The 12,096-nt window shown below is 44.2% G+C and overlaps 1 protein-coding gene across 4 annotated transcripts in view; it reads right to left on the bottom strand.

Moving 5' to 3' along the window:
- The window catches only part of ZMPSTE24 (zinc metallopeptidase STE24), a 119,781-nt gene that overhangs the window by 14,651 nt on the left and 93,034 nt on the right, over positions 1 to 12,096 (bottom strand). For all 4 annotated transcript variants that reach the window (XM_073317423.2, XM_073317424.2, XM_073317425.2 and 1 more), the window contains 2 exons: positions 10,557 to 10,661; positions 1,804 to 1,947 (listed from right to left, as the gene is read on the bottom strand). In XM_073317423.2, coding sequence (XP_073173524.1) covers positions 1,804 to 1,947; positions 10,557 to 10,661 — 249 coding nt within the window. The remainder of the gene's footprint in view (positions 1 to 1,803; positions 1,948 to 10,556; positions 10,662 to 12,096) is intronic.

The raw sequence follows: 12,096 nt of genomic DNA on the forward strand, positions 1-12,096 counted from the left end.
GCAAGTACCTAGCTGGGGAACAAATATTTGATAATGGACTCTTAGCTAGCAGACAAACGCATAACATGATTGCACTGGGAGCTCATGTTCAGTTGATTATCCACCATAACCCCCAAAGCTTTTTCAGAGTCACTGTTTGGGCAAAGCCTACATTCTTTGTTCTGAGATGAATATATTTACATGCCGTTGGAATCTATATATATATTTTGATTATATTTACTGTTAGAAAAAACTCCTCCACCATTTCCAACCCCATGAACCTGGCTGCCTTTCCAAATACAGTTTGTGATCCAGAGGCCACTCTCACTAACATTACATAATATAAACACTGATATTCTTAAGGTCATTTTAATGCAAAGTGGGAGCTGAAAGTAGCAAGAGAAGTCAGTAGGGCTTGTGGGGGTGGAGGAAAGAGGCAATTTAAAACTTCACTACCCTATTGCCTTTCCCCCCACACTAGGGGAGAGACAGGCCAAGGGGATAGTAGGAAGTGAGGCAGGAATGTAGGGAGTTACAAGTTCTGACTGCTTTTGCAGCTATTGTATCTTACTTCATTCTGGTGTCTGCAAATACAGTACTCTACAGAGAAATGACCGTGCAACAAACAAATATCTCCAACAGCCAGAAATGGGACACTAGCAGGGGAGAGCTCTGAGTTACTCCTAGGTATCTGGTTGGTGGGTCTTGCCCACATGCTCAGGGTCTAACTGACGGACAGATTTGGGGTCAGGAGGGAATTTTCCCCTAGTTAGATTGGAAGAGACTCTGGAGCGTTTTCACCTTCTTCTGCAGCATGGGTCACTTACTGATTTGAACTATCGTAAATGGTGGATTCTCTGTAACATGAAGTCTTTAAATCAAGATTTGAGGACTTCACTAACTCAGCCAGAGGTTATGGGCCTACCAGAGGAGTGGGTGGGTGAGGTTCTGTGGCCAAAATGTGCAGGTCAAAGTATATGATCATGATGGTCCCTTCTGGCCTTAAAGTCTAAACAGAAAACAACATAACTCATTGAGCTGTAAGTAAAAATTGAGAGAGAAAAAAACAACGGATGGGACAAAAAAAGCAAACCAGCAGCCATTTTACCAGAGAACATTTTCTTGCAACAGCCCCCAAATTTCAGAAAACAAAATCAGTAAAACTGCATTTCTGTACTGATTGTCACAGGAGTCATAGATTCCATGACTTTCAATTTAAAAAAATAACCCTGGCTTGACGTTTTGTGGGTGTGTGTGGCTAGATGGATGCAACAGTAACAGCTAGACCTACACAGCTACCAAGTGAGAGACTGGGATGCAGGGGAAACTAACACAGCAGGAACTCTTTAAAGCGCTAGTGCTTTGTCAGGTAGTCATGGGATTGAGTCAGGAATGGAGTAGGTGCTGCAAGGCTCCAATGATGGGCACAAGCAAATTTAGCAATTTTAAAATAGTCTTAACTATTAATTAAATGTGAAATCATTGTAAATTATTTTTACTGAAAATAAAAACAGGCTATTTTGAAAAATGCAACCTGTGCATTGGGATTTTTACTAAAAATTCATGATTTTCCTTTTTTCACTTTGACCAGCGGGATAGCTTATTTATTATTTGCATTGCAGTAGTGCTTTACACACTGCAGTCAGAGATTGTGAGGCTTATTGCAGTTTACCATGACAAATCACTAACCTGAATAAATCAAAGAGAAATAAAATAGTCATCAGAAACCTCAAACTATTCCCTGAAATAACAACAAATTAGCAAACAGTATGATATTCAAATGTATATCTTTTTAAGAAGCCATTTCACAAAGCTAACTTTTACCTCATTATAAGGTGAAAAAATGAATTGGAAAATAATCATCAGTCCTATCAGGGTGGGCTGAGTCTCATAGAAACCAAATGCAGCGAAGAGTTCTTTCTGACCAATTAATACTGCAAACAAAAAGAAGCAGAGGAAGGAGTTCATCTAGAAAGAGAGGAAACAAAATATTCCCATTAATATGACCCTTTCAGCTATCCACAAGATTATTGCTTAAATGCTTATTACAGAGGTGCTCAAAAGCAGGGGTTCTGCTGAAAAAACTGATCATGTAATTAAACACTGTATCATAATGCATATGCACGGGGGCCCAAATTAAGGGTTCACAGGCAACTTAGTTCTGACATTTCCTAACTTTCAAGTACCTGACTTTGCAACCTTAATAATGTTCTTTTAATGTAGTTTTCTGTGTGTAATTATGAATAAAGTCTGTCCATTATCCCTCTCTGCCAACGACTAGGCTGGCTTTATACAGACAGGATGGTAATATACAGACACAGGCAGTTCCTGTGAAAATTTCTAAAGCAGGATTCTGTGGCACTTTACAGATCTGTTCAAAGTAAGTGTTATGTGTGTAATGGGCAGCATGCCAGAAGGCACAGAGATGTTTGCATGAAAAATTGAGAGTGCAGAATAGGTGAGGGGCTTGTTATAAGAAAGAGTGGAGAAGACGTAGGGAGGGACAGATTTGTGAAGGTTCTTGAAGAGCAGGTCAAGAAGTTTGAACTTAATGCAGTGAAATGGGAGAACCAGTGGACAGATTGAAAGAGGGAGGTGATACAGTCCAAGCAATGGTCCGACAGGATGATCTTAGCAGCCGAATTTGGGCAGGTACGGAGCAACATGGATGTTAAAGTGTGACATTCTATACCTTGGGGGAGTGTCCTGTAACCCCCATATTCCTCATTTATATATAATTGTGATCTTGCATATAAAGCATGCCATGTAAGATATCAGGGGAAAGGTTATGATCTGGTGAAAGTCACTGTTCTATCTAAATATGTATATCATTAGTGCATATGAAGTTATGAGATTGTGTTGTATGGTTGTCAGTAAAACATGCTGTAAGCTGGGGAATCGGCCAGATACTAGCTCCCCAGAGACAACAGCAAGGAATGTAACCAATGCCCGGGCAGGTGCCACAAACAATCATCAATAGCCATAGTCCAGCAAGGGAGTTACAATTCAATGATTCATCTGCATAAGACCACACCAGGGGAATTGCTCAACCTTGCTTGGGGACTCAGCAATGCCTACCAGACATGCCTGGACTTTTGTTCTCCAAGCACATGGGATGGAGGGTATAAAACAGAACACAGTGGCCCTGTGCTGGGACTTTCTTCTTCCCCCATCTATGCTTCAAGCAACAAGGACACTGAGAAAACTGAAGAGTCTGACAGTGGAGACTGGCCCAAGTTTAAGGACTGTATATTAAGGACTGCAATATCCAATGGGGTGAGAAAAACTGCCTAATCTACATCGGGGTAGGCAACGTATGGCACGTGGGCCAAAGGTGGCAGGTGAGCTGATTTTAAGTGGCACTCACACTGCCTGGGTCCTGGCCACCAGTCCGGGGGGCTCTGCATTTTAATTTAATTTTATATGAAGCTTCTTAAACATTTTAAAAATCTTCTTTACATACAACAATAGTTTAGTTATATATTATAGACTTATAGAAAGAGACCTTCTAAAAATGTTAAAATGTATTACTGGCATGGGAAACCTTAAATTAGAGTTAATAAATGAAGACTCGGCACACCACTTCTGAAAGGTTGCCGACCCCTGATCTAGATGCAAAAATGCAAGAAGCCTGGGAAACAAGCAGGGAGAACTGGAAGTCCTGGCACAGTCAAGGAATTATGATGTGATTGCAATAACAGAGACTTGGTGGGATAACTCACATGACTGGAGTACTGTCATGGATGGATATAAACTGTTCAGGAAGGACAGGCAGGGCAGAAAAGGTGGGAGAGTTGCACTGTACGTAAGAGAGCAGTATGACTGCTCAGAGCTCCGGTATGAAACTGCAGAAAAACCTGAGAGTCTCTGGATTAAGTTTAGAAGTGTGAGCAACAAGGGTGATGTCTGCTATAGACCACCGGACCAGGGGGATGAGGAGGACAAGGCTTTCTTCCGGCAACTAACGGAAGTTACTAGATCACAAGCCCTGGTTCTCATGGGAGACTTCAATCACCCTGATATCTGCTGGGAGAACAATACAGCGGTGCACAGACAATCCAAGAAGTTTTTGGAAAGTGTAGGGGACAATTTCCTGGTGCAAGTCCTGGAGGAACCAACTAGGGGCAGAGCTCCTCTTGACCTGCTGATCACAAACTGGGAAGAATTAGTAGGGAAAGCAAAAGTAGAGGGGAACCTGGGAGGCAGTGACCATGAGATGGTCGAGTTCAGGATCCTGACATAAGGAAGAAAGGAGAGCAGTCGAATACGGACCCTGGACGTCAGAAAAGCAGACTTTGACTCCCACAGGGAACTGATGGGCAGGATCCCCTGGGAGAATAACATGAGGGGGAAAGGAGTCCAGGAGAGCTGGCTGTATTTTAAAGAATCCTTATTGAGGTTACAGGAACAAACCATCCGATGTGTAGAAAGAATAGTAAATATGGTAGGTGACCAGCTTGGCTTAACAGTGAAATCCTTGCTAATTTTAAATACAAAAAAGAAGCTTACAAGAAGTGGAAGGTTGGACAAATGACCAGCGAGGAGTATAAAAATATTGGTTAGGCGTGCAGGAGTGAAATCAGGAAGGCCAAATCACACCTGGAGTTACAGCTACCAAGAGATGTTAAGAGTAACAAGAAGGGTTTCTTCAGGTATGTTGACAGGTTTCAGAGTAGCAGCCGTGTTAGCCTGTATCCGTAAAAAGAAAGGGAGTACTTGTGGCACCTTAGAGACTAACAAATTTATTAGAGCATAAGCTTTTGTGAGCTACAGCTGTTAGTCTCTAAGGTGCCACAAGTACTCCTTTTCTTTTCAGGTATGTTAGCAACAAGAAGAAAGTCAAGGAAAGTGTGGGCCCCTTACTGAATGAGGGAGGCAACCTAGTGACAGAGGATGTGGAAAAAGCTAAGGTACTCAATGCTTTTTTTGCCTGTCTTCACGAACAAGGTCAGCTCCCAGACTACTGCACTGGGCAGCACAGCATGGGGAGGAGACGACCAGCCTTCTGTGGAGAAAGAAGTGGTTCGGGACTATTTAGAAAAGCTGGACGAGCACAAGTCCATGGGGCCGGACGCACTGCATCCGAGAGTGCTAAAGCAGTTGGCGGATGTGATTGCAGAGCCATTGGCCATTATCTTTGAAAACTCATGGCAATCGGGGAAGGTCCCGAACGACTGGAAAACGGCTAATGGAGTGCCCATCTTTAAAAAAGGGAAGGTGGAGGATCCGGGGAACTACAGGCCAGTCAACCTCACCTCAATCCCTGGAAAAATCATGCAGCAGGTTCTCAAGGAATCAATTCTGAAGCACTTAGAGGAGAGGAATGTGATCAGGAACAGCCAGCGTGGATTCACCAATGGCAAGTCATGCCTGACTAATCTAATTGCCTTCTATGATGAGATAACTAGCTCTGTGGATGAGGGGAAAGCACTGGACGTGTTATTCCTTGACTTTAGCAAAGCTTTTGATACTGTCTCGCACAATATTCTTGCCAGCAAGTTAAAGAAGTATGGGCTGGATGAATGGACTATAAGGTGGATAGAAAGCTGGCTAGATCGTCAGGCTCAACGGGCAGTGATCAATGGCTCCATGTCTAGTTGGCAGCCGGTATCAAGCGGAGTGCCTCAATGGTTGGTCCTGGGGCCGGTTTTGTTCAATATCTTCATTAATGATCTAGAAGATGGCGTGGACTGCACCCTCAGCAAGTTTGCAGATGACACTAAACTGGGAGGAGTGGTAGAATCATTGAATATCAGGGTTGGAAGGGACCCCAGAAGGTCATCTAATCCAACCCCCTGCTTGAAGCAGGACCAATTCCCAGTTAAATCATCCCAGCCAGGGCTTTGTCAAGCCTGGCCTTAAAAACCTCTAAGGAAGGAGATTCTACCACCTCCCTAGGTAACGCATTCCAGTGTTTCACCACCCTCTTAGTGAAAAAGTTTTTCCTAATATCCAATCTAAACATCCCCCACTGCAACTTGAGACCATTACTCCTTGTTCTGTCATCTGCTACCATTGAGAACAGTCTAGAGCCATCCTCTTTGGAACCCCCTTTCAGGTAGTTGAAAGCAGCTATCAAATCCCCCCTCATTCTTCTCTTCTGCAGGCTAAACAATCCCAGCTCCCTCAGCCACTCCTCATAAGTCATGTGTTCCAGACCCCTAGTCATTTTTGTTGCCCTTCGCTGGACTCTCTCCAATTTATCCACATCCTTCTTGTAGTGTGGGGCCCAAAACTGGACACAGTACTCCAGATGAGTGGTTCTGTGGCTGAAGGGAAAGCAGTGGATGTATTGTTTCTTGACTTTAGCAAAGCTTTTGACACGGTCTCCCATAGTATTCTTGTCACCAAGTTAACGAAGTATGGGCTGGATGAATGCACTATAAGGTGGGTAGAAAGCTGGCTAGATTGTCGGGCTCAACGGGTAGTGATCAATGGCTCCATGTCTAGTTGGCAGCCGGTATCAAGTGGAGTGCCCCAAGGGTCGGTCCTGGGGCCGGTTTTATTCAATATCTTCATAAATGATCTGGAGGATGGTGTGGATTGCACTCTCAGCAAATTTGCGGATGATACTAAACTGGGAGGAGTGGTAGATACGCTGGAGGGGAGGGATAGGATACAGAAGGACCTAGACCAATTGGAAGATTGGGCCAAAAGGAATCTGATGAGGTTCAATAAGGATAAGTGCAGGGTCCTGCACTTAGGACGGAAGAACCCAATGCACAGCTACAGACTAGGGACCGAATGGCTAGGCAGCAGTTCTGCAGAAAAAGACCTAGGGGTTACAGTGGACAAGACACTGGATATGAGTCAAGAGTGTGCCCTTGCTGCTAAGAATGCTAACAGCATTTTAGGCTGTATAAGTAGGGGCATTGCCAGCAGATCGAGGGACGTGATCGTTCCCCTCTATTCGACATTGGTGAGGCCTCATCCGGAGTACTGTGTCCAGTTTTGGGCCCCACACTACAAGAAGGATGTGGAAAAATTAAGAAAGCGTCCAGCAGAGGGCAACAAAAATGATTAGTGGACTAGAATACATGACTTATGAGGAGAGGCTGAGGGAACTGGGATTGTTTAGTCTACGGAAGAGAAGAATGAGGGGGGATTTGATAGCTGCTTTCAACTACCTGAAAGGGGGTTCCAAAGAGGATGGATCTAGACTGTCATCAGTGGTAGCAGATGACAGAACAAGGAGTAATGGTCTCAAGTTGCAGTGGGGGAGATTTATGTTGGATATTAGGAAAAACTTTTCCGCTAGGAGGGTGGTGAAGCACTGGAATGCGTTACCTAGGGAGGTGGTGGAATCTCCTTCCTTTTGAGCTTTTTAAGGTCAGGCTTGACAAAGCCCTGGCTGGGATGATTTAGTTGGAGATTGGTCCGGCTTTGAGCAGGGGGTTGGACTACATGACCTCCTGAGGTCCCTTCCAACCCTGATATTCTATGATTCTATAGATGTTACCCAGTCTAATAGGGTTGAGAATTTAGACTGCATGCTTATATTTTCTTTTGGTAACTAGCTCTGACTTTTTGCCTATCACTTATAATCACTTAATTTGTTTAACTGTTTATCTTTACCAGTGAGTTTGCCTGAAGAGCAGTGCAAGATGGCATATTCCTCAGGTACAAGGCTGGGAATTCAGGGCGGATTTGGCTGGTGCCTTTCCCTGTGCGATCCATGAGTGACTCTGGGAGCATTCATGCAATCTAGCTGGGTGTGGGACTCCACATGCTGTTGTCCTGAGCGATATCAGGGCCTGGAGGGGTTTGCTGCTTGTCACTAGCAAGGCATTGTGAGAGATAGCCCAGACTGGAGAGATAAAGGAGCACAGTGATCCCACAGTCCCAGGCTGCACCCTGGGGATCCTGTTACATAAAGAAGCGAGAGAAAAAAGTTACAACAGTCAAGGTGGAGATGATGAGCACCTGGGTGACAGTTTTAGCTGTGTGGATAAAAATAAAATTCCTGAAAGGAAGAAATGGAGACTGATCCCAAGTGGCAACCTGACAGTGACATCTTAATGTAGAACATCTGCAGTGACCAAGATAAAAAAAGCAGCCAGTGTGCTGTCCCCTTGGATGGGACAGGAGACAATACCACAGAATGCTCAAAAACTGTCATTTAGACTGCCACGGAGAAAACATGATCAAATTTGATGGATTAAGGGATGATTCCCGAATGCTGGGAAGGGAACTCAGGATAGGGTTATTGCTGGGATCGTCAAAGATTTTTCCAGCACCAAGAGCGACTGAAGGAAAGAGATCGACACTGGTAATCAATAGCAGTTTAGAGCGGAATACTGGATATCTTCTATGGAGACAGAAAACTGTTGGAACTAGACAATGCTGGAGCACAGGGGAGATTGGGATGGCATTTTGGGATGTATAAGTAGGGGCATAGCGAGCAGATCGAGGGACGTGATCGTTCCCCTCTATTCGACATTGGTGAGGCCTCATCTGGAGTACTGTGTCCAGTTTTGGGCCCTACACTTCAAGAAGGATGTGGATAAATTGGAGAGAGTCCAGCGAAGGGCAACAAAAATGATTAGGGGACTGGAACACATGACTTATGAGGAGAGGCTGAGGGAGCTGGGATTGTTTAGCCTGCAGAAGAGAAGAATGAGGGGGGATTTGATAGCTGCTTTCAACTACCTGAAAGGGGGTTCCAAAGAGGATGGCTCTAGACTGTTCTCAATGGTAGCAGATGACAGAACGAGGAGTAATGGTCTCAAGTTGCAGTGGGGGAGGTTTAGATTGGATATTAGGAAAAACTTTTTCACTAAGAGGGTGGTGAAACACTGGAATGCGTTACCTAGGGAGGTGGTAGAATCTCCTTGCTTAGAGGTTTTTAAGGTCAGGCTTGACAAAGCCCTGGCTGGGATGATTTAACTGGGAATTGGTCCTGCTTTGAGCAGGGGGTTGGACTAGATGACCTTCTGGGGTCCCTTCCAACCCTGATATTCTATGATTCGGGGAATGTTTCTCTAGCTCTTGTGCATTGTCCAGACTGGTTTGCATGAGTTAATTGATTTTGTCAGACCTTGTAGCCGGACACGGCCCCGTCCATGGCTTGGTCTCTGCCAGGCAGGAGCAGCTCCTGCTCCATGGGGAGGAGGGGCAGCCCATGGCCCCCCAACATCTGCTTTTTTAAATGTGTCTGTGTAGACTTCCTGTTATGCCAGCTTCACCTTGCTCTTAAAGTGACGTTTGCCGTTTTCTGTCTGAACCACAAACAACAAAGGAAGTCCTCGCTGATGTGAGGGGCTTGCTTAAAGCTATACTACTAATTGTATTCATGCTTATGAATATGTAATCAATATGTAAGGAGTGAGTGAGATAGTATGAGTGTAAGAAACCAATCTCAAGGCTTAAACCGAAATATTAGCGTGTAAGGATAATCAAGGTGCATATGGGACTGTATATAAACTTATGGCAGTAGTGGTCAGAGAGATGTAACCCACAACAGCAAAAACTCAGGACCAGACCAGAAGCAATAGAGCCCTCCCGCTAGGGTGACCAGATGTCCCGATTTTATGGGACAGTCCCGATTTTTAGGATTTTTTTTTATATAGGCTCCTATTACCCCCCACCCCCGTCCCAATTTTTCACACTTGCCGTCTGGTCACCCTACCTCCTGCAGACACGAAGGGGACTCTTGTCGCCTAGTGGTTTGATCTCTGGGAAGCTGGAACCTGGCCAGTCTCAGTCACCTAAGATCAAAAGCAACACCAGTGTCTGCAGCCTGTCACCAGTATGCATGGAATGTGTGTGTGAGTATAACTGCGCAAATAAGGGAAGCAAGCAATAAATCAGCCCTCAGTACTACTTCAATTCAACCTTTGTTTGTGGTTATTCCTTGGCTGGTTCCAAGAAAGGGTAACAACCTCACCTCAGAATGTTGGGGGGCCCTTTCATTGCAGCCTCTCCGAAGAGTCACCTCATTTTGGGAACCTGGGGGAAGTGCTCTACTGCCCAAGTAGAAGGGAGTAGAGCACCTGTCTACTAGAGCATGATGGAAGATGCACCACACACACCCTTCTCAGGGAATCCAGAACTTCAAAAAGATGTATTCGAGGAACGATTTGGGGAACATGAGAGAAGCTGAGACTTTGGGGGGTAGGAGGATGTTTTGTAGGAAGAGGAGGACTAAAACGTTGGATGTTGTCTCCCTTTGTTTGGATTGTACTAAGGTGTGTGTTCCCTGAGGGTGTGACTGGATGTGCCGGGCAGAGGAGTTGCATGCAGGATGCAGAACCCTAGATGAGAACTGTAAACAGGCATTGATCCTGCTTCAGATTCAGAAAGAAGTAGGGGAGCCAGACAAATTAGACAGGAGTAAAGTGCTGACTTGGGCATTTGGCCATGGGTTTACAATACCGTCCCCAAATAGCTACAGAGATGCTAGTGTAGGACATTGGACACAAGGAAATCTGAATGGTCCAGTGGATGCCACAGACCTCCCCTTCATTTGCTGGAGGCAGCATGATTGTGTGTGAATCATGGAGTGTGACAATTTTAGATTGTTGAACCTTGTAATTGAAAAAATGCTCCAGGAATACCATCAATATACTACTATTTACCTGGCTGATGACAATATTTTTGATCGTGTGACCTAGCTTCCAGTGACCCAGTTCATGGCCAAGCACTGCCAAAACTTCTTCATTTTTGCATCCTTGCTTCTTATTCTGTGCAAAACGAGAGAAAAATCTCAAACATCTCACATAACACGGTTAACCAATTTCCTGCCTGCTGATCTGTTTTTTCCAAACTCCACGGTATGCCAGCTCAGAAAGCAGTTATTTTCCTCTTTTAAGCAGAGGAATACAAGTAAAAACTAACCTCTTGTAATATTCTACCCCTTTTTTATAGGAACTCACTCATAAGAGCTGAACTCGAGAAGCCATTTACTGTGCCTAATAACCATTAATGAAGCTACAAACTTTTGAACAATACTACATAATCTTACCTACCAGCAGATGGTCTGATCAACATAGAGACACTTTTATACTGAACTTTCATAATGTCTCTCCACTTATAACGGAACTGAATGAGTTAAATTAAAAATATAATGAATAACCATTGAGCTTTATCTGTTTGGTCTTATTTGCTATGTCTGGGGGCCTTAATATACCTCTAAAATAAAAATTCTGGTCTCCAGGCAAGGAGACAACAAAACGAGCCATTGAAAACCAGGAGACATTATTTAAAAGGAAGCCAAACACACAGAGATAGTGCACTGCCCTACCCAGAGTGCTCAACAGAGGAGACAGAAGCAAAAAGAAAAGATTAAGGAAAATTCTTGTTCGGGTAAAAACATAAGAACAGCCATGCTGGGTCAGACCAAAGGTCCATCTAGCCCAGTATCCTGTCTTCTGACAGTGGCCAACGCCAGGTGCCCCAGAGGGAATGAACAGAATAGGTAATCATCAAGTGATCCATCCTCTGTCACCCACTACCAACTTCTGGCAAACAGAGGCTAGGGACACCTTCCCTGCCCATCCTAGCTAATAGCCATTGATGGATCTATCCTCCAAGAATTTTTCTAGTGAACAGAGAAAGGACTGTCTGCTGCTTGGAAGAAAACTCTACTGAGCCAGCTACCTTCATAATGTGCTGGAAATGGCCCATCTTGATTATCATACACATTGTAAGGAGAGTGATCACTTTAGATAAGCTATTACCAGCAGGAGAGCGGGGTGGGGGGAGAAAAAACCTTTTGTAGTGGTAAACACCCATTTTTTCATGGTTTGTGTGTATAAAAAAATATTCTGTACTTTCCACAGTATGCATCCGATGAAGTGAGCTGTAGCTCACGAAAGCTTATGCTCAAATAAACTGGTTAGTCTCTAAGGTGCCACAAGTACTCCTTTTCTTTTTGCGAATACAGATTAACACGGCTGTTACTCTGAAACCTTCATAATGCTGAGGATGTCCTAGATTTTGTTTTGTCCTGTCCTCTCTCTGCTGGTAGGACACTGTCCAGACTGACATACAGGATGGTGGAAAAAGTTATTACTGTACAATCAGTCTTTGTAAAACAAATTTGCTTATTCTACTGAAGAACACATCATTTGGAGACATTTAAATGTGTTCTTCCAAACAGTTCAAGTCTGAACTATT

The sequence above is a fragment of the Lepidochelys kempii genome, chromosome 19 (genome assembly GCF_965140285.1).
Source record: "Lepidochelys kempii isolate rLepKem1 chromosome 19, rLepKem1.hap1, whole genome shotgun sequence".
In the NCBI taxonomy this organism is placed as follows: domain Eukaryota; kingdom Metazoa; phylum Chordata; order Testudines; family Cheloniidae; genus Lepidochelys; species Lepidochelys kempii.